General features: G+C 40.2%; 1 protein-coding gene across 3 annotated transcripts in view; it reads right to left on the reverse strand.

The window, feature by feature from the left end:
- The window catches only part of LOC140126319 (E3 ubiquitin-protein ligase RNF213-like), a 136,022-nt gene that overhangs the window by 101,295 nt on the left and 11,202 nt on the right, over positions 1–23,525 (reverse strand). For 2 of the 3 annotated variants that reach the window (XM_072145607.1, XM_072145605.1), the window contains exons 3-11: positions 22,254–22,414; positions 19,389–19,445; positions 17,254–18,720; positions 16,401–16,507; positions 8,682–8,837; positions 7,085–7,284; positions 5,379–5,659; positions 3,005–3,261; positions 2,168–2,338 (exon numbers count right to left, since the gene is read on the reverse strand). In XM_072145607.1, the coding sequence (XP_072001708.1) occupies positions 2,168–2,338; positions 3,005–3,261; positions 5,379–5,659; positions 7,085–7,284; positions 8,682–8,837; positions 16,401–16,507; positions 17,254–18,720; positions 19,389–19,445; positions 22,254–22,414 (2,857 nt within the window). The remainder of the gene's footprint in view (positions 1–2,167; positions 2,339–3,004; positions 3,262–5,378; positions 5,660–7,084; positions 7,285–8,681; positions 8,838–16,400; positions 16,508–17,253; positions 18,721–19,388; positions 19,446–22,253; positions 22,415–23,525) is intronic. The other variant, XM_072145608.1, reaches the window with a different exon arrangement.

The raw sequence follows: 23,525 nt of genomic DNA on the forward strand, positions 1-23,525 counted from the left end.
CTCTGCCTTTCCTATATGTTGGAGAAGCCAGTTGGCCTGGGGTTTTATGCTTCATGTTTGGTGGGACTGCAAAGTGGTTGCCTGGACTGCTTTCTGGGATCTCTATAGAAAAATTTGCAGAGCCCTTGGGAACTTGTCTCCGAGATGACCCGGGAGCATGGATAGTAATACAACATCAGGAGACATCATGAAAGTTCTGCATTTGCACTTCTTGGTGGCAATAAGACTGGTAATCCCGAGGCTGTGGAAATGTATGTCCACAGCTACAAAGTTAATGTGGGTTGAGGAGGTTGACCGTATCCGTTGCATGGAGGAACTCAGGGCCTTAGACAGCAACTTGTTGGAAACATACCATACTACTTGGTCCAAATGGATTATATTTAGGGACTCCCCTGCCTTTACCAACTGGCTCCATGTGGCACCTTTGGTCTTAGTTTACCCATCTTTGCCATTGTGAGGAACAACGCTCCCCCCCCCCTCCCACAACGCTCCCCCCCCCCTTTTCCCCGTAGCCCTTTCCAGTTTCCTTTCCCATCTTCTGTTTACATTGCACATTGTTTCTATTTTTTATGTACTGTTTATTGGAGCTGGATGCTTGACTGAACATATTTTCTTCTCTTTCCATAGTTCATTATGGGGCTGCGACCCGAACATCTGCCCATCATGTGGTCTTCCTGCTCTTTTTGTTTGTCCTATTTTGTACTTATCAATAACCCTATTGAACCATAAAAATCAAGATTCTTATAATCATTGTTCTAAATAACTGAAGCAAGCTGCTGGTTAAAGACTGATGCTATCCAACCTTGTATTACAAGGATGGATGTTCACCTAAATTCCCAAAACTGAATGCTACATACACGTTTTCTTGAACAACAAGGAGACAGCCTCTTTAAAATGGAGGAAATGTGGTTTGCCCCTGAAAATAATAATCTTTCCTTGTTAAATGTAGTCATCTTTGAAATGTTTTCATTGAACTAATTTACTAGGATATTTAACTATGGTATTTCCACAAAACCAAAGTCATGCCTTGGGCACTGGAAAATGTGACTTTTTGGCCTTTTAAATGTGGCATGTGTGTTGCAAAAAGAAAATGGGTATGGCATGGCGTGTTACCAAGGTAGAGGGAGGGGGGGGGGTGCTTTGGTGCAGTTAATAGCTGAGCCAATATTGTTCCTATTTTCCTGGGAATTGGTATATAGCTGCCTCTATTTTGTTTTGTTAACTTTTTAGCAGTTTTTAGTTTTCCCTCTCAGCTATAGGATGTGTGACTGCTGCCGTTTTAAAATATTTGTCTGATGTGAATCATAAAAGATTTGATTAAATGCCTGAAAATTGGAAGATTTGTACAAGATCCTTGATCACTCATCTGTAGTTTTCATTTAGGAGTACAGGGGACCATTCTATTATTACTGTAGTTTAGTCATCTCTTAGGAAGTACAATAATTGGTGTGCAGCAATGATCTCTGCCCTCTAACCATCTTTGTGTTTATGAAGCCACTGATGAGCAATTATAAGGTTATAAAGTACTTCTAAATATCTGCAAGATATTACTCATTGGTGCGTTAGGGGATCCTAAAGGGAACCTGTCACCACATTTTATAGGTTCCCATGTAGCCCTGTTAACTAAAACCCTTCTTTTAGCTATCCCCATCAGAGAGGGTGTGTCCTGCTTGGCTTGGTAAATGCCTCTTCCTCGTCAATCAGCACTTCATGTGATGTGACCAGGGTGATGTCATCTAAGGTCCTTTACCCACTAACATTTGCAAAATGTACCCCTTGTTTGTTTCTGACCACATAAAATCACAGCATGCCTCCATGGTCTTCTACTCCTCCTCATCTTCCATGGAGGCTGCGGTGATGACATCACCATGGTCACATGACATGAAGTGAGAAATGGTAAGACGAAGCCATGAGACAAGGGGAGGAGCCGTTGAAAGAGCAGGACACACCCTCTTTGACCCTCAGCTGTATGCCAGGTAAAGTAACAAAAATTGATTTTAAGGGCATGCAAGAGAAACAATTTTTAGCTAAAAGAAGGGCGTCTTTTAGTTCATTGGGTTGTAGGAGAACCTGTGTCTAGCTGTATTAGTGAAAAAAAATTGGTGAACTTTAATGAATGTGTGTTTTAATACAACAGATTTAACAAGAAAACCAAAAGCATTGTTACCTTTTAGCATACACTAGGCCTTCAAGACCGGCCCAAACATCTTCTTGAACTGACATTGCTTTTTCTGTGTTGGATATAGCAAATGTATGTAGGACTGGAAGAATCCACACCCACTGGTCCACATTTTCATCTATACATTGCTGGCACAGCTGCTTTATTAATTCATGTATTCTGTGTAACAAACATGATGGAAGGAACAACAATGGAAGTTAAAAACTATTACAGTCTTAGGTTAATATTTGTACAAGCAGTCATACAAGGAAGGTTTGTTGGAAGTTTTAATGTAAACACTACCAGAAATGTAAAAAATATATACTTACAGGGGGTTGGCCACTAATACCAAAAACATACTATACTTACCTTGATAAAGTTTCTGTAGAGCTGCAGAAAGCAGGGCATGGGACTCCCTGTAATGTCCCATGTTCTGCTGGCTGCCAGTGGATAATGCAGGTGGTCATGCAGTCATCACTGTATGCACACCCCTCGTGATAACTACTCCTATATCAGTGGTTGGAGGGGCAGATCTTCTTAGCACACCCCTCCAACCACTGTTTGTGGGAGTGGTTATCATGGAGGGGTAGTACATACAGTGTCCACTGCACGGCCCACTCTACATGGTTGGTGAAACACAAATGCGTTAAAGCAGAGAAGTATGTCAAAATTATGACTGACCAAATTGTCATGTTCCGAAAATACTCAAGTATACAAACAATACATACATTTAAAAAAATCAGATCAGTCAGATGTGTTTTACACTCACATCATTATAGATTTTTTTTTATATCGGAATCAAGACTTCCTCATTACCAAGCCACTGAAAAAAAGAGAAAAACTTACCCTGGGACATTACTGAACAATGTCTTTGCCTGTTGAAGTTCCCCAATCAGCTTTTCTCTCGGTATCTCATCCAAGCACAGAACACAGCAGATGTTTGTTAAATGCTCTTTATTAATATGAATAGAAGAGAACTTAGCAATCCAGAGGCAAATCAGTCCTGCTTCTATTCTGTTCAGCTTTACATCACTTTTCTGGGCATTTTTCTTAATGAAGGGGTCACAGATTTTATTGAGCAAAGTCATCATCAGATCTTTCACCTACATGCCAGGAGTCAGAACATTAAAAAACGTTTTTTTAAAAACATTTAAACATATAAAATATAAAAATAAAATAAACATAAGGATACATTGACTTGTAGCAGAAAATAAACTGCTTTGGGAATTCAGTTTTTAAAGCAAAATTTAAGTGCAAATTCCACCCATTAGTCTCCAATTTGCTATTTAATTTTTACATGTATAATTCACAAGTCATCTATTTTATGCACAAATGGAGAATCTACAAGTAAGGCTCAGTTTACAACTGCATTCAACAGGTTCTGCCCCCCCCCCCTTTAGGTTATTAAATAGTGGAATAGCACTGAAGTCCGTGTATTTTTTCTGCCATTATGATGGAAATGTAACAAAAGGCAACGTTCCATACGTTGAACTCAATGGGGAACCGATTGTGAACGCCATCTTTCCACTCAGTTGCTCTTCTTAGTTTCTATTACTCTCTCCTAGAATGGAGAGTGTAGCAGAAAACCTGGACACAAGTGTTAATGTAGCTAGCTAGGCCGTGAGCTAGCCACACTAATTGCCACTAACTCATGACCACCATTAGCCTTCTATAGTGCACGGTGGATGCACTGTGTCTCACCACACCTTGAACCTGACGTGTGCCACGCCACAAATTACAGAGCGGGTCCTATTCCTGCACGGATTTGCAGCCAGACATTTTCAACGGATATCAGCAAGGTAAGTGGCGCTTACTTGCGGATGTCCTATGGGTCGCAAACAGCACACACTTTTGTGCATGAAGCCTAATTGTTATTAGCGACTGCCTTAAATTGTAATGCATAGAAAACAGATTCTAATCATTTTAATGCAGATTTTCTGCTGGAAAAGTCTGCCTAAAACCATGTGTGAACTAGCCCCACTGCCCAACCAAAGAAAACTACTAGTACCCTAGGTATAACATAAATATATTATATATATAAATATATTATATAAATATAATATATATATATATATATATATATATATATATATATATATATATATATATATATATATATATAGAATAGGTTATAAGTTTTATTTAAACCTTTTCTCCACCATAATTAACTGCTTCTGATGGAAATGTTTCAAGCATTCACTTAGTCAATATGTTAATTTACTGTCCTGAAACATATGCTTACGCATACGCAGATTTAATGGGCAATTAATATCTATGGTGGTTTACAGCAGTAACTAAGTTACTTAAAAAAACCTATACTCACTCACCTCCACTCCTCTTGATGCTGAACCCAGCACTTTCCGTCACTAGTCTTGACACACCGGGATCATGTAGAAAAGAAAGTTATAATTAGCAGCTGGAGTGTGTGAACAAGATGTCCGGTGCTCCAGGCTGCTAATTATGCACGCCATCGCATTGCATAATTAGCAGCCGGGAGCAGCGGACATCTTGTCCCTGCACTGCGTGCTGCTAATTATAGCTTTCTTTTCTAGGCGATCCCAGCGTGTCAGGACTAGCAACGGGATCAACATCAAAAGAAGCGGAGGTTATTAGTTTTTTCAGTGGTTCATTTCCTTTAAGGGTGGTTTTGGGAACCAAACAAACACGGCTCCTTGGGGACGAGTGGTTTATTTCCACAAATATATAATTAAAAAAAAGAGAATGATACTTCTCTCCCGAAGAGAAGTTCTCAGCAACTGAAGAAACACGCAGAAGCCTGGAGCACCAAAGAGTCTGATGTATCAGATTGGACCCATCTTTTTTTTTTTTTTTAAATAGTAGCCAAAGAGAGAAATGTCATAGGGAGTTTTGGGAGGCTAAACCACAGGACCTGTACTTGGTGGTGTGTCCTAAATCACCCTGACAGGTTCCCTTTTATAAAGTTGGAGGCATTGGATATTGATAGGGTACTTTATATTTTTTCTGCTCGATCAGAAAAAAACAGAAGCTTGTATAGCCTCGAAAAGAGGTGGCATAATGGACAGTCATGTACATATAGCTTTGCTATAAACACATATTTTGTACACCTAGTACTTAGACAAGCTTTTTTTAAAAAATTTTTTGTAAAACTAGAAAATATCCCTTTGGCTTATTACCCCACAATATCTAACCATGTGTCACAAATTTGTCAAATATTTGAATAAATGACAGCTATAAGTACCTTGTCTTTGTCATATACATCAACATGCCATCGAAATACTGTATCCGCAAACACAAGTGACCTTGTAATCACAAAATAAAATTGCTGCAGTTGTTGAAAAAAGCTGGACAAATTGATCTCATCGCAGGTCCCAAGAATACTGTAAATGCTGCTGAGAATGACCTCACTCGCCTTCCTCTTATCTTCACAGATGGATTTGTATTTATCAGTCCATAAATGTTGGAATCTTTTTAAAAAACTGTCTTTCTTCTTCAGACACACGTCATCATATTGGTGCCACTCTAAAGAATACAAAAATTACCAAAATTAAAAATAGCCCACAATTGAACCTAGTGTACTTCCTTCTCCTTCAATCAAGTAATCTGTAAAGCTGGTTGCCCGCAAGCAAGTTCGGTCTGACAAACTTGATCTGTACGCATGTGGGATGTACTGGACCAAACCCATAAGTCGTGAACTAAATCAGAGAGTAATTCTAGATTTGTTCCAATAAACCTTGCACAGTACGAGTTTGCTGGACTAAAATCACTCGCAGGTAACAGGCCGATGAAAAGCTAAACTCAAATGCCAACAAATTAGGCTCTGTGCATTATACTGATATATGGTACAGTGTCCCTTCATCCCTGCGGAACAGCAGTGTCAAACTGTAATTGTAATTACATTTCACTCTAACATTTCACATTAAGAGGCAAAAAGGGACTATCAAATATATCAGGCCTACCACCATAATTTTACTCCTGCAGGGAAAGGTGTAAAAGTCCTCCCCATATTACCTAAAATTATCTGCCACTGAGGCCCAGAAAACCAATTACAGCCATTTTTTCTGATATACAAATTAGTAAAGATGAGTCAACTTCTGAAAAGAGTCATGTTTTCTCTAGGGTGCCAGTGAACCCCAGTTACTTCTTTTAAATGACTCTTCAGTGTCTCTTCAAATCTAGGCCTGAGCAGATTTCCTGTCCTTACCAGAATGCTGTCCCTCTCATTTGCATGATGTATTCAGCAGTGTGCACTGTATGGGAAACTGCAGATCTTGGCACTATTTCATGCCCCCTTCCAAGTGGGGCCAATAGAAAGTGGATGGAGCCACACAGCAGTGCACAGAGCCAACATTGACATAGGCAGAAGAAGTTTGAGAAGCCTGCACTACACCTTGTTAACAAAGTCACAGTGAGTTGGGTAGGGTGGGGGAGAGAGAGGTATATTGTACCTGTTCTTGATGACCGTGTCTCTATAAATCCAGCTAGACAGCCAGCCTGAAATTGATTACCTACTCAAAACCCTAATGTTTAAGAAGCATCAGAATCTAAAATGAATATAAAATAATGTAACATAATCACAAGGAAACGGGGGATTGGAAATTACTTTCAATTCAGATTTTTTTTTCCACTAATGCCAAATATTCTTCAACTAATGCTTACACATATAACCGTTTCATCAATATTCTTTCTACAGTAGTATGCTTCTAGGTAGGTTTTTATTTTCCAATCAACCAAAAAAAGTGTTCGATTTGATTTAACATCTCCTGGAAATGGATGTCCCCTCTAGCCTTTGGGTAAGTTGCTGCAGCGATATTGTACATCCACACGTGGCCAAACACTGGCTTGTATAGAATACATGAGATTACTGAAGCTAGTGATGGGTAAAGTGTTCTATGAATTAAAAATAACAAAAACATAAAGAAAATATTATTTCTATTGTAATCTCACCTCCTTTGAGGGCATACATTGATGGAATATGAAGACAACGGTTGACATGTGATTTTTCATGAGTTTCACAGTAAATGTATTCATAGTGTACATCTCCGTTACCCCGTACAACGACATACTTGTATGGAATGTATTTGTCCAGATTGTTTTTAGAGACAAGAGTGTGTCCTTCATACAAAAATCCCAAGTCCTTGACCTCTCTAAAATAAATAAACATAAGAATAAAAAGGGGCAACGTACCGTATTTTGTAAACAGACAAAGAAAATAACATAAAACCAATACTAAAGTGTGTGAGCCTGGTTCTTATGTGGTCCGGTAAGGCAACAGATTATTGAAAGCTCAGTGTTGGATTTTTGCGACCCCAAAATTGTGGTCACAAGTAGAAATGAGTAGACCCAATGTTTATGTTCAGGTTCAAAAGTACGATCCTGCAAATCAACAGACCCTAGATACTTGCTAGGCCTATCACATACATGGCTAGTTGCTATGGGGCGGAAATTTGCCGGTTTGGCTGTTCAGCCACCAATCCAGCAACATGTCTTGGTCATGCGGTTGGACCAGAATGCAGATGTTGGGTCCGCTATCTGTAGTCACAATCAAATGCGATTATGTCAGGTTAGTTAGTATCTATACAAATTAGACGACAATATCATCACGTGCATATCTTAAACATGGTTAGAAAAAATTAAGTTCAGTAGATATCTGTGGGCTACTGTTGTATGAATCTTAACTATAAAACTTTAACTTCTTTTAACTTCTTAGTGACGCGGCCTGAAAAGGCTTTAGTGAATTTTTGGGGCACTTTAAGTGAATATTCTTAAGCAGCGATTTAAGGGCCATATCTTTTTTTATTTTTTACATACTTACCTTCCGGCGGTCCCCGATGCTCCTGTCCCACGGCTCTTCTTTCTTCTCTCAGCAGTAACAGCCGGCGCACACTATGACGTTATAGTTTCGCCACATCATAGTGTGCGCCGGCTAGCAGAGCACACGGGGAGGGTAGCATCAGGAAGCCAGGCCAAGCATTGAGAAGCCACGCCATGCATCGGGGGCATCGGAAGGAGAGTAAGATTATTGTCTTTATTGACTCGTGTATAAGCTGAGGTGAGGTTTTTCAGCACATTATAAGGGTATGTTCACACATGGCGTTAAAGCATGTATTTTGTAAATGCAATGTTTACAGCTATGTAATCAGGCAAAGTTATGTGTTCATTGTGCATCCCTTGCATTGTGTCTTCCTTTTTTTGTTTGTATTACAATTGCGATGCTTCCATTGTGAGTTTTTTTCACATCCGCAAAAAAACCTGAAGGCTTGTTTGTTTTTTTCGCAGACCCATAGACCTTACATGATCCGCATCAATGAAAAACAATAGACAATTTTCAAAGATTATCCAACAGAGAACAGATCAGTGGGAAAAAAAAGGCAATGTGAAAATACCCATAGAAAAAAAGGCTTAATAAGGCATTAGTGAAAATCACTGGCGTACAATGTAAAAAACGTCAATGTGAAAGTGCCATCTGGATTTTATAGCCAATGAATACAGATGGATTAACCCACAATATCAGTACCAGAATAAACATACTTATAGAACTTACTTAGTACGGTCCAGTTCACACACAGTACTTTTCCAGGCTTTATATCCTTCCAGATTTCCTCTGACAATTACTTTATCATTATCCAATTTGAGTCCAAAATCTTTAGATACAACAACATGGAAATATATTGTGATGTAATTTTTCTGATCTCGTTCACTGTAGAGACAATGTTTAAAAGTTAACTAAATGAAGAATGTACAAAACAGTTTAAAATGCTTTAAATTAAAAGAACAATTATACCGCACTTGATCAGGAAGAGGTCATGCACATGTCGCGAAATGGTACAAAGACACTGGACAATGTGGGGAGAGCATGAATGGCAATTCTGGCATTAACGCCACCCAAAAGGTCATATATATACCGTATAAGCCGAGGCTCCTACTTCTACCACAAAAAACTGGGAAAAACCTATTACCTCATGTATAAGCCTAGGCTCCTACTTCTACCACACAAAACTGGGAAAAACCTATTACCTCATGTATAAGCCGAGGCTCCTACTTCTACCACAAAAAACTGGGAAAAACCTATTACCTCATGTATAAGCCGAGGCTCCTACTTCTACCACAAAAAACTGGGAAAAACCTATTACCTCACGTATAAGCCTAGGGTCATATCCGCCCCCAGCATGCAGGGATTTTCCGCCCCCAGCATGCAGGGATTTTCCGCCCCCAGCATGCAGGGATTTTCCGCCCCCAGCTTGCCCCCAGCATGCAGGGATTCCTGCCCAGTTTGCCTTTGCATTATTTCTCCCTCACTCAGCTCATACAGTATTTATGATTGTATAATAAAACCATACAATCATATGGGTCTAATGGGATATAGGTCTAATGAGATATTGTAAGGATGCATGCTGCTTATTCCTACTGGTGAGCAATACCTTATGTATCCAATTAGCTTTCCATTTTTTTTCACAGATACACCATGAGTAGTAAAGCGTCCATACCTTATGTCAAACCGCCCACTTCCTGAAAGTGACAGGTTATACGCCCCCTTTGATTCAGAAGTACACGCCCCTTTGATTTAGTCCTATTTTTTTATGGGGTTTCTATAATGTGAAGGTACAGTGTTGTTGTAATGTGTGGGTGCCTGGAGGTTGTGCAGAGTGAACCCCCTTTTATGTCATCTGTAGCAGATTCATATTATATTGGGTGTCACACATAGTTTAATTTAACTTTAATTGTATATTTATCTAATGCAGTGTTCTTACTTGAAGTATAAATTGAAACCCCCTTTGATTCAGTCCTATTTCCCTTTCTCCCTTTTTTTCTAATAAAAAAAAAACAATATCCCAGATAAAAAGAAATATTACTATGTTGTAACACAGAGTTTAATATAACTTTAATACAAAGTTAAATATTGAGCAGAAATTTATACAGCAAGGAATAAAATTGTGTATGTTTTCTGTAGAAGGTCTGGACAAGAGCCTGTGAGAGGCTCAATAAGTTTAGAATCTAACGGTCGCTCTGTCCTTATATTCTGTTCTGAGCTGATAAGATCCCATTAGCACCCTGCCCCTACATTAATTACACTGTATGATGCAATATGATGTATCAGAAAAGAAAAAAAAACAGTTACGTGAATGCTGAAGTGCTAAGATAAGGGAAAATCTGTCAGGAAGTACCTGACAGGATATACTTTTTACACCAAAAAAAAGTTTAAATACACTTACCCAATATGCTACATCAGCATGTATAAAACTAGTAGAAACCATTGCATTACAGAGTTATCCACACAGTTTGTAATAAGGGGAGCCCCCTTTTCTTTGGGAGTAAACTTCCCCTGTGTTATCCCCGTTAGGGTGGATGAAATAGATATGCCTCTGCGTGTAGAAGTGAATGATGCGAATGGTTCAAGAAATGCAATTTTTATTTCTTTAAGATTCTCTCGCGTAGTTTTACCACAGAAAACTGGGAAAACATATGGACTCGAGTATAAGCCGAGGGTGTAGTATACAGCCAGCCTGCCCCCTTGCGGCATACAGCCTGCCCCCTTGCGGCATACAGCCTGCCCCCTTGCGGCATACAGCCTGCCCCCTTGCGGCATACAGCCTGCCCCCTTGCGGCATACAGCCTGCCCCCTTGCGGCATACAGCCTGCCCCCTTGCGGCATACAGATAAAAAAAAATAAACTTAATACTCACCATTCGGTGTCCCCGATGTTCCTCCCGGCTTCCGGCGGCTTCTTCACTCTTCTATCTTCTCTGACCGGGAGATTGTGCCGCCCGTCACACACTGTGGTGTGACGTCATCAGCGACGACAGCGCTGCGTCACAGTGTGCGACGACCGGCAGATCGCATGGACGCGACTCTGCCAGCTAGAGAAGATAGAAGACAGAAGAGGAGACACGGGGAGCCGCGACAGGGATCGGGAGCCGCGACAGGGATCGGGAGCCGCGACAGGGATCGGGAGCCGCGACAGGGATCGGGAGCCGCGACAGGGATCGGGAGCCGCGACAGGGATCGGGAGCCGCGACAGGGATCGGGAGCCGCGACAGGGATCGGGAGCCGCGACGAACCCTCGCGGACACCGGAGGGTGTGTATTATTTTTTTTTTTTATCATTGACTCGTGTATAAGCCGAGGCGAGGTTTTTCAGCACATTTTTTGTGCTGAAAAATTCGGCTTATATACGGTATTTGGTTTTTTAGCAGGCTGTGACTCTGAGTCAGGTCTCTCAAAATGCTGTACCATGCGTATCTGGAAAGGACTGCAATTACAGTTAAAATATATTTCAGGATATCATTTTCTTACACCAAGCCCCCTGACTGTGATACATAAACTTAATAGGTATATTCAAATATTTCTCAAATTCTTTGCCAGGATGGGTGATCTTTAAAAAAGAAATGTTTTGCCCTAGTTAACTTTGTTCAGACGCCTACCAGTCATATCTAGTTATATAATTAAATATATTTAATATAAATTATGTCCACCAGCTATCTTTTTATACTCAGCAAGTACCGTATTTTTCGGCCTATAAGGCGCACCGGAGTATAAGGCGCACCTCTAATAAATGCCTGCTAAGACACCTAGGTTCATATATAAGGCGCACTGGAGTATAAGGCGCAGGATCAAATGCAGTACCTAAAAATGACCAGCAGGTGGCAGACCTGTGCACAGTTCAAGCCAGCTACACTTCCCGGGAAACTTGTCTTCAGCGTGTCAGAGAGCTCCGATCTCAGAGGTATGGCTGCTGGGGGTTAATACAGGGTGATGCAGCAGGGGTTAAGCGGTCTCCCTCTGCCCCTTCTCCTTCCCTCCTCAGCCTGGGTGTTATTCCTGTGGGGTTCCCTGTGGCTCCCTCTCTTTCCCCTATTACAGGGCTGTCAGGTATGGGGGATTGTTTACTCATGATGATGATGATTGCCTGTGTTCGGCACTATTGCAGCTCCGCTCTCCCTGCTAGGGGAGGGCAGGATGGGCATAATGTTAGTTGTGGTGCCAGGGCACTTCAGGAGCCAGGGACCCTGTATACTGTGTGGGAAGGTGCAGGAAATTTCTGGGGATGGAGCTATTAAACACTGGTAAATGTACAGTACATCTTGTCTGTAGTACATTTCTGTATAAGTTCATATATAAGGCGCACCGGCCTATAAGGCGCACCTTTGATTTCTGAGAAAATTAAAGGATTTTTGGTGCGCCGTATAGGCCAAAAAATACGGTAGCTCTTGACAGTCTTTCTGTAGGTCCGATATGTCCTGTATTTTATTGTAAGGGAATGTCCTACGCTCATACTGTAAATATGTAAAGTTCTTATTTTTAGATGGAGAATCAGGATAATATTGCATTGTCCCTATCCGATAATATCACAGATACTCAATTAGGTAACCAGAAATATTATTATTATTTATTTATTTACTTTTTTCCGCCAAGTCGCCTTTGATATTTTCTATAATTGATTGCGGGGTATCTCCTTGTTTAAGTGGAATTTGTGAATACCGAAATTGGTGACGCATTTATGGTGGCGTTACATTGTGATCAGTCCCCGGCTCAAGAGTGTTTTGTGCCAGTGAATTATGACCAGCCAGCCGCGGAAGAAAATTTAGATTCTGCTATAGAGCTGCTCATTCATGGTTAGTGCTTATATAATTTAGCAGTTATATTTTAATAATTGTGCGCAAAAGTATTATTAAATATACATTTTTTCGTGTAGAAAGAAAGGTTGTTGTAATAGATGACACCCGTACTTCTGATGACAAGAAGAAAAAAGCAGAGCGGCGCGGTTAGAAAAAGTAATATAGATACATAAAACTTTTGGATGTGAAAATGTATAGATAATGAAATAATATCTAAGATCAATAAACATGTCTATAACTACATTTTCAGTGCGATCCAGGAAATTGAAACCTAAAACTGAATATGGGAAACTTAGCATCGCTGAACCTGCCGCAGAAGATGTAATGAAATGACAGAAAACTCTAAAAGATCGCCATCATTACCTGCAATCCCTGAAGCGAATGAATATAAAGCTTACAAAGATACTGATGGTAAGCCACACTTTATAGACCCAAACAATTTTCAGGTTGCAAAAATAAACACATCTCACATACACAGATAGATCAGTTATCTACAGAAAAACTACGGCGCTCTGTAGAAATGTATAATTGCATAAACCGTTTGACGGCCTTCAGATACACGTCTGACAGAATACGCCATCAAAATCTTGCATGAATAGGTATTTACAGTATGAGCGTAGGACATTCCCTTACAATAAAATACAGGACATATCAGACCTACAGAGAGACTGTCAAGAGCTACTTGCTGAGTATAAAAAGATAGCTGGTGAACATAATTTATGACTAGATATGACTGGTAGGCGTCTGAACAAAGTTAACTAGGCCAAAACATTTCTTTTTTAAAGATCACCCATCCTGGCGAAGAATTTGAGAAATATTTGAATATACCTATTAAATTTATGTATCACAGTCAGGGGGCTTGGTGTAAGAAAATGATATCCTGAAATATATTTTAACTGTAATTGCAGTCCTTTCCAGATACGCATGGTACAGCATTTTGAGAGACCTGACTCAGAGTCACAGCCTGCTAAAAAACCAAATACCGTATATACTCGTGTATAAGCCGAGGCGTGTATAAACTTCGCCTCGGCATATACACGAGTCAATGATAAAAAAAAAAATTATTTAATACTCACCCTCCGGTGTCCGCGATGTTCGTCGCGGCTCCCGATCCCTGTCACAGCCTGCTAAAAAACCAAATACCTACTGGCTGGGACATATTTCTGCCATGGCTGAACTAAATATCCCCTCTACAGTTGTGGGTAATTCAACTACGCGAGAGAATTTTTAAAGAAATAAAAATGGCATTTATTGAACCATTCGGATCATTCACTTCTACACGCAGAGGCATATTTATTTCATCCACCCTAACGGGGATAACACAGGGGCAATTTACTCCCAAAGAAAAGGGGGCTCCCCTTATTACAAACTGTGTGGATAACTCTGTAATGCAATTGTTTCTACTAGTTTTATACATGCTGATGTAGCATATTGGGTAAGTGTATTTAAACATCTGTTTTTTTTGGTGTAAAAAGTATATCCTGTCAGGTACTTCCTGACAGATTTTCCCTTATCTTAGCACTTCAGCATTCACGTAACTTTGTTTTTTTTTTTTTCTTTTCTGATACATCATATTGCATCATACAGTGTAATTAATGTAGGGGCAGGGTGCTAATGGGATCTTACCAGCTCAGGACAGAATATAAGGACAGAGCGACCGTTAGATTCTAAACTTATTGAGCCTCTCGCAGGCTCTTGTCCAGACCTACAGAAAACATACTAAATTTTATTCTTTGCTGTATACATTTCTGCTCAATATTTAACTTTGTATTAAAGTTATATTAAACTCTGTCTTACAACATAGTAATATTTCTTTTTATCTGGGATATTGTTTTTTTTTATTAGAAAAAAAGGGAGAAAGGGAAATAGGACTGAATCAAAGGGGGTTCAATGTATACTTCAAGTAAGAACACTGCATCAGATAAATATACAATTAAAGTTAAATTAAACTGTGTGACACCCAATATAATATGAATCTGCTACAGATGACATAAAAGGGGGTTCACTCTGCACAACCTCCAGGCACCCACACATTACAACAACCCCGCACCCTCACATTATAGAAACCCAATAAAAAAAGGGAGAGAAATAAGACTAAATCAAAGGGGCGTGGTACCTGTCACTTTCAGGAAGTGGGCGGTTTGACATAAGGTATGGACGCATTACTACCATCATGCATTTGGACAGACCGCTCAGCTGTGACTCTCTGGGGGAAGGAAATAGTGACACGTGGGACTGGGGTGGCAACTTGGACTACTAGTCAGTACTATGGTCACAATTTGACACTGCCCCATATTGGCCCCTATTTGCTGAAATGGACACCGCAGGGCCCCCCACCTTTTATAAAATGCAAAACTCCCCTTTAATGAAATAGTCACTGCAAAGCTCCCGTGCGCCCGACCATACCATCTATATGAAGATCCCCTATTGGTTCCACTCCCACAGTGTTAGCTAGGATAACATTTAAGTAGGAGAAAGTTTAAAAATATTAATGGTAACTTAGGATAGTAATGTGTACATGACGAGAAGGCTAGAAAATTGTCTGATAGAGTGATATAGATATAGGAGGGACTTATCACAACCTTTCTGACGCGAAATTCCAGACAGTTTTACTGTTAGATGTAGCTTACAGACAATCCATTCCCCAGAAGCAGGAGACTGACTCTATTTCAAGGGTTTAAACTATTTTATCCAGAACACCACCCAGGCAAAGCCAGAGAAATCTAGAGATCAGTCAGTTTTACGAGTCGATGTTTATGAGTGAGCGTTTTGTTACGTTCTACAACCTTTGGACTTGATCTTTTAATGTTTACACCATCCTCCGGCTTACAATTGGAGGTTGGATTTGAACTGGAGGCTGTATTGTTTCATCACGATTTACTTTACCAAACTCCTGCAACGTACCCTTCTTATTTTACTCCAGACACCATATAATGGGTTATATACACACCACGCGCTAGGCAATATGCATACTATGGGCAAACACTCCACATTGACTTGGGTAGAATGATTATTCCCTTCTTTTATGCAGACAGGGCATCTAGTTGCCAGGATACACGTTTATACCAGAATATCCCTCTCCGCTCCACACCCAATGTGGCTAGGCCAGGCTATGTAGATGCTGATCAGAAGAGCTGGTTGAGCTAACAGATTTGTTGCATTTTGTCTGCTGTCGGCATAAAGACTATACCTGGGGAGCCAAACTAGTATTGCAACAGGAATACTGTATCTGGTTAGGGGTGAAACATATAAGCGCTAGGCTGGTTCTATAGCAGCACCGGGTAGCTGTGCGTTGGGATAGTGCTGCCCCCTCATTGAAAGGTGAAGTCCCTGAATTTCTTTAGATTGTAAGCAAGGAAACTGCTTAAAATAAAAGTGTGGAACGAAAGCCGATGCTGAATTTGCATGTAATCAGCATAACAAGAAGTCAGTTTTATTACTTTAAGTTTTCCCCAAGTGTGGTGATGAGAAAGTCAGAAATTATTTTTGCTAGCACATAGCCCAATTTCACTAGTAAACTAAAATCCAGAAACTATATTGCTTATTCTTACTATGTGTGCAGTTGTGTTTTTTTACATTTTTTTTTTTACCTAAACTAAAGTACATTAAAATAAAGTACAGAAACGCTTATGAAAAAATATAACATACCGTGCGACTGCTGCTGCATTAGTATCTATATCTTCATTACTTGACCCCTTGCTTTCCTCTTCATTTTGTTGAAGATTTTGTTCAGTTTCTTCCACTGGCTGAATCGGCTGTGACAAATAGAACATTATATATATATATTTTTTTTTTTTTTTGCTTAAGACATTTTGCAATTTCTCATCATTATTCTTAAAGGGGTTGTACAAAATAGCAAGTAATTCTCTATCCAACGGACAGGGGATAACAAGCGGATTGTAAAATACCCGCTGATTATGATAAAAGACCCACACTAATCAGAACGGTCTACGTGATTGTTCTGGAATTTCCAACTCTCCCATACTATTGAATGAAGTGGCAGCACACATGGTCCTCCTGCTGCTCTACACATTAGGCTGGATTCACACGACCGGTGCCCGCCGTACCGTAGCACACGGGCACACGGCAGCGCCCGGGGAGAGGAGGAGAGGGAGAGCACTGCTCACCCCCGCCCCTCTCCATAGGGATACATGGCGCACGGCGCCGTATGCCCTGAAAAAATAGGACATATATTATTTTTTCACAGGGTACGGAGCGGTACGTCCCTCTTGCGGTAGTGTGAATGCAGCCTCAGTGTGAACAATACCCAAGAGTTCCGAAATGCAGGGTCTCTGTTCTCATGGAGCTCCCAGAATTTGGGACCTTTCTTATTCTCTATTCTGTTAACAGAGCCTAAAAGTCTTTAAATTTTTTCCTACAGTTTCATCTTTTTATTAGTCCTATGTATTCATCAGGCTGCATAACACTGCATATATGTTTATACAAAGCATGGACTACAGCAAACAATGCTCATGTTATAATCTCATGTCAAGAAACCTACCTGAGAAGTAAGTTTTTCAGATTCTAGTTTTTTCTGTGCTGTATTTTCAGCCGTCTTCTTTTTTGCTCCTTTTCTTTCGATGCTTTCTGCTTCTTTCTTAGACTCCTCATTTCTTTGATCATCCCGGTCTTTTTTACTCTGTGGTTTTGTTTTCTGGTCATTTTTATCACTTTTATTATTATGATCATTTTTTATATCCTGTCCTTCTGCTTGTTTTAGAGTTTTGCCTGCATCATTTTTGGGGGTGTTATCTTTCTCACTGGCGCTGGTTCGAGGAGTCTCTTTTTCTTTTTTCATTTGTATATCCACTTTTTGTGCGGCAACAGGCATCTTTGGAGAAGAGTTTTTACCCAGGTTAGCACTTGGTTTGGTTGAATCCACATTTTTCTTATTAGAGTTAATGTTATCCCTTTCCTCTGTCAATTTGGACTTTGATTCATCCAATCTGGTATAGGTGGTTCCCTTGACCTGATCAAGAGTCTTGTGCTTTGTGTCCTTATTTTCGGAATCTTCAGAGTTTGTATTTTTATCATTACTTCGTGAAACGGGGCCCCTACTTATATCTTGAGACCCATCGGCACTGACCTGATCAGGCGCCTTGTGCTTTGTGTCCTTATTTTCAGAATCTTCTATGCTTGTAGTTGCATCATTTCTTTGTGTATCGGGGCCAGTACTTCGATCTTGAGACCCATTTGCACGGACCTGATCAGGCGCCTTGTGCTTTGTGTCCTTATTTTCAGAATCTTCTATGCTTGTAGTTGCATCATTTCTTTGAGTATCAGGGTCAGTACTTCGATCTTGAGACCCATTTGCACGGACCTGATCAGGCACCTTGTGCTTTGTGTCATTTTTTGAATCTACAGAGCTTGTAGTTTTATCATAACCTTGTGCATTAGGGCCAGTACTTCGATCTTGAGAATCATCTCCACTGACCAGATCAATGACATTGTCTTTGCTTTCACTGTCTTTATGGTCATCATTTGTTCTTGAAGTCATAGAAGTCACCTTGTCAGACTTGGCTGTGCTTTGTTTATCGTCCAGTTTTGACTTGTGGTGACATTCTGATTCTTTCAGTTTCTCTAATAAAACTGTATTACCAGATATCACTTGGGCGTCAGTAACTTTTGTCACTTTTTGAACCGGTTCTTTGCTGCTTGGCCCTTGAGCTCCATCATTTTCCTCCAAATCTTTCTTCCCATCTTGCAGTTCGGGTTTGGGTTTTGCTGCTTCAGACGATTCTTGTACTACTTTGGTTATTTGCTCAGAATCCTTCATTTCTGAATCTGACTTTTTGGACAGTGTGACCAGGTTTCCACCATCTTTATGATGGAAGACGCCTTCAAGAGATGTAGTGATGCTTTCACTCTCATCACTAGGACATTCATCATGTTGCTCTTCTTCCAATGAGGCGGGAAGAGACATAAATTCTTTTTCGTTGGATGACTCTTTTTTCTTCTTCCTTCTTTTCTGTATAACATGAAGTGTAAACACATTTCAATATTTTTCAACCAACATAACTTTTAGTTCCTCGTCTACCTTTCTTTTTTACCATTACATCCTTGGCTTCCTACTATAACTGTATTACAAAACATAAAATCACACTGCTTACTACATTACTTTCATTATTGTTACCTTTAATAATATAGTTTGACTTTTCTTGCTTAGTATAAAAAAAAAAAAAACAGCACCTCAACCAACCACTTAACCTGGCTAAAAATCGTTACGTTTATTGCATCTGATTTATTACTGTATTTAATGATTGGTTAAAGATCATGCCACCACACTGTCTTTAACATGCGAGCACCATTTTGAGGTAAATTAGTGATATTATTGTCAGTGTCACGCTGTGATTGGCCAAAATGGGTGGGTGGGGATTCAGATATAAGTGGCTGCCAAATTTAATAGATGCACCTTAATGGTGTATGTTCACATTCAAGTTTTTTATTCAGTTCTGGAAGCCAAAACCAGATGTGTATTGAAAAATCAGGGAAGGCATCTTTTCTGAAGACACAAGCTGCGGCCACCTCTGAAGCCCCATCCACCTACAGTGGCCAATGTATTCACCATTTTGTGGGTAAAGCGATGAGATGGGAGGTGACCACAGTGGTTGCAGCAAAGTGTGTCCATAGACTTACAGTTTCTCTCTCATGATCCACATTTGGTTTTCTCTTCAAATACTGCTCCAAAAAAACCTGAATGTAGGAAAACAGTCTGATATAACCAAAGGATCATAATATATTAGTAGGGAGCTATAGATACTTATAGTACAATCTATTCAGCTACACCTGTTCTATAGTATGCTACCTTAAGAACACCTCTCAAACTTCCCGAATTTAAAGGGACAGTCCATGATTTATGGGGTCTGTCCCTCTGTCCTGGGAGATATGACCCAGAATCAACTTTATCTAGAGATGAGTGTGATGTAAAGCAGACCCCACCATCGGTCTTCTGCCACTGCTATATGCGGCCTACAGGATGTGGTCTGATGTAATCCCACTTCCTGGCTGCCGCACACACCGGCGACAAAAAAGAAGGACACTAAATGGGAAAAAGAAATCATAAATCGGGAAGGAGCACATTAGAAGCATTATAAAAGTGCTGTAAAGGAAAGGGGAATATTATAAGTAGGGGCTTAAAGGAAATAAACCATTAAAATCCAGCATGATAAACAAGGGGCACTTACTCATAGATCCAGGCACCGTAATAGTAATCTTCCATTTGTTATCCAGGCAAAACGTAGCCAAAAACACATCATTATTAATGATGGTAAAAATACAGATATATTTTGAGTTGCGTTTTCCCATTATATTTGCAATGTGTTTTAAAATGCCCATAGGGGAGCATTTACAATTTTGGCGTGTTTTACGGTACCCTTGATTTTAGCAATGTTTTACGCTGTGATTTTATATAGTGGCGCACAGCCCCAATGTATTTGGTGCAAAGTAAAACAACCAAATGCTTGGCAGGCCACATGTGGCCTGTAGCGTGCATCCATTTCTAGGCTTTTATTTGAGATTAATGAGTCGAAATTTGGGAAATTAAGGAGTATAAATTTGGATTTCCGACTCCACAGCCCTGATTCTTCTGCCCTCTTCTGAAGGGATATATATTAAAGGAAGAACTTATTTGGTAAATATATGTGAGATTGGACAGTATAGTGGGGTATATTGTTAGACAGCTAAAGTGGGAGCAGGTATATTCATGAAAGTATAAGAGGACACATCTCATTATCTTAAATAAACACATTGTTTGATTCCCTATTTGTCTTGTGAAAGTCAGTTTTGCACAGATGAGGGGTAGCAGGAAAAAAGCACTTAAGTAGAGAAAGGGGTATTTTTTTCTGATAAATTACATAGTACATTTACTTGTATTGTTGATTTATGCAAAGTTTGTTGAAAAGTTAATGACGACTTAAGGATTTATTTAGGAGTGGCAATAGGGTGGCTATTATTTTTACATAATTAATATAAATGTAATACAAAATATTTGGAATAAACAAAATGAAAATGTGTGAACACAATTTTAAAGGGCACCTACCACCACGATTCTACCTATAAAGGTAGATCGGGTGGTAGGTGGATGTAATGGACGCGAGGATAGCCCTTTTTAGAGCTAATCCTCATGTCCCCGCTAACTTTTACTAAACTTTATTCCCTTAATATGTTAATTTACTTATGCGGCTACTGGGGCGTGGAGTAGCCGGGCACGAGGCTACACGGCGCGGCTACTCCACGCCCCAGTAGCCACGTTACTCCTCCTACCCTGTGTGTGCGGCGCGCAGCATCCGACAAGCCGGAGTTCTGTGCATGCGCAGTAGCTCTGGCCTCGCAGAACGCCAGCATGTCGGGCGAGGTCTCGCAGCTCCTCGTAGCTGCGCGACCTCGCCCGACATGCTGGCGTTTTGCACATGCGCAGAACGCAGGTCCGAGGCCAGAGCTACTGCGCATGCGCAGAACTCCGGCTTGTCGGATGCTGCGCGCCGCACACACAGGGTAGGAGGAATAACGTGGCTACTGGGGCGTGGAGTAGCCGCGCCGTGTAGCCTCGTGCCCGGCTACTCCACACCCCAGTAGCTGCATAAGTAAATTAACATATTAAGGGAATAAAGTTTAGTAAAAGTTAGCGGGGACGTGGGGATTAGCTCTAAAAAGAGCTATCCTCACGTCCCATACATGCACCTACCACCTGATCTACCTTTATAGGTAGAATCGTGGTGGTAGGTTCCCTTTAATACTCCTGTGTGGATAATTCTGTGTTCATAAATTGCCCCAGTGTGTTCACTACTTGACACACGACGGGGCCTAAAATAGAAGGTACAACTTTGCCTTCCAGGACACACTTAAAAGCTGGGCCCCTTCCCATACATTTGGAGGCTGAATGATTAACAATTGTTTATACAACCAAAGGAAACCAAAAGAAAATGATTTCTTAGTGTAACGGTGATGTGATAGGAATACATTCTTATCGTTGAAGGGCAAACTAATAAGAATTGACATTGTGTACCCGTAAGAAAAGCGCATAACCATGACTATGAATTGCTAACAAAGCAGCCGGTCTGATATATACATATATCTGTGTGCATAAACTGATAAAAATAAACTATGTGGGTTTGTAGCAAGTTCAAGTTATTACACAGGTGAAAGTAGACCAACCATACACGTCCCCGAGCCTTTCCAATCCCTATACATTGTAAAGCATAAAATAACTAAATGACATAATACACCATAAGTCCTGCCTGACAAGGTACCAGGAATTGCTATGTGCTCAAAACAACCAATCGTCTACATTGATTGGTTGGATAACACCCTAAGGCCCAAGTCAAGACGATCTGGTGGCACAGTGGAAAGTTCTAAAGACTAACATTGGAATGATCTGATTTTTATCCATCTGACTTACTGAAAGGCATAAAAGTGTTGCAATTTCTGGCACACAAATATAAATAGTCTTCTAAAATAAAACACTGGGTATATTATAATATTTAGCATACCAAGTGAACTTACCTTCCTTTTCTTGTTTGGTGGTCCAGTGCTACCAAGTGACTGAGGCTCATCCGTCCATATCCGATCGCTACAACCGGGTATTATGGTTTCACCTGAAACCAGTTCTTTCCCAGGCTCCAATTCAACCTCTGTTTGAGGGACCAGATTCATGTTTGCATCCTCTGTAGAAAAAGTAATAGTTTACAAAATATAATTAAGACTTATTATATATTGATAAATACATTAAAAAATATTAATAAATCTTGAGGGAATATCAAGGGTGTAAGTAAAGCCTTTGGTTACCTATACAAGGTTCATATTACGCACGAATGTTTGCTCATAAAATCCTGTGTAATACAGTACCACATTAATCAATGACATTTTCATTATATCATGTTCATTTTACACATTAATTTACATGTCAGATTTTAAAATCCGTAGAATGTCAATATTTTGGTTTGATTTAACCCCTTAAGGACGCAGGGTTTTTTCGCTCATTTCTCGCTCTCCGTGTACTGCGAAGCTGAGAAAAAGATTCAAATGTGGAAAAATTGAAAAAAAAAACGCATGTGCGTCACGTTCTTGTGGGCTTAGTTTTTACGACTTTGACTGTGCACTCAAAATAATACCTCAGCTTTATTCTTTGGTACGGTACGATCGCGGTGATACCAAATGTATACAGGTTTTATTGTGTTTTAATACATTTTCAAAAATTAAACGAATGTGTACAAAAAAAGATATGTTATATTGTACCTTTCATTAGCATCTGCTGTGTGACTAGGCAGTTGCCAAAAAGGAGGGACTGGAAAGGAGCAGTTTAACCCCCCCCCCACCCCACCCTTGGGAAACATATGACCTTTTCAAATATATGAATAACTCCCCACACTTGGGATTGGCTGTAGAGGAGCAGGGGGCGTCGCTAAACCCAGTGATGGGTGTTTTCATATATTTGAAAAGGTCACATGTAGTAGCTGTTCCCCAAGGGTGGGGGGGGGGGGAACTGCTCCTTTCCAGACCCTCCCAAAAGGCAACTGCCTAATCACACAGCAGATGCTAATGAAAGGTACAATATAACATATCTTTTTTTCTGTAAAACCTATTTTTTTTTTTTATACAAAAACACTTTGGCAGTGTATGTACTATGCTCTGTGGGGACTGGGGGAGTACTAAAAATGGGTCTCCTGGTGACAGGTTCCCTTTAAATGACTCCCAAAATATTAATACTGATATCCTCATGATTAGTATGTATGCTACTGCACACTGCAGACATCATGAGGGAAAAGATGGAAGTAA

This window comes from Engystomops pustulosus, chromosome 4 (assembly GCF_040894005.1).
Source record: "Engystomops pustulosus chromosome 4, aEngPut4.maternal, whole genome shotgun sequence".
In the NCBI taxonomy this organism is placed as follows: Eukaryota; Metazoa; Chordata; class Amphibia; order Anura; family Leptodactylidae; genus Engystomops; species Engystomops pustulosus.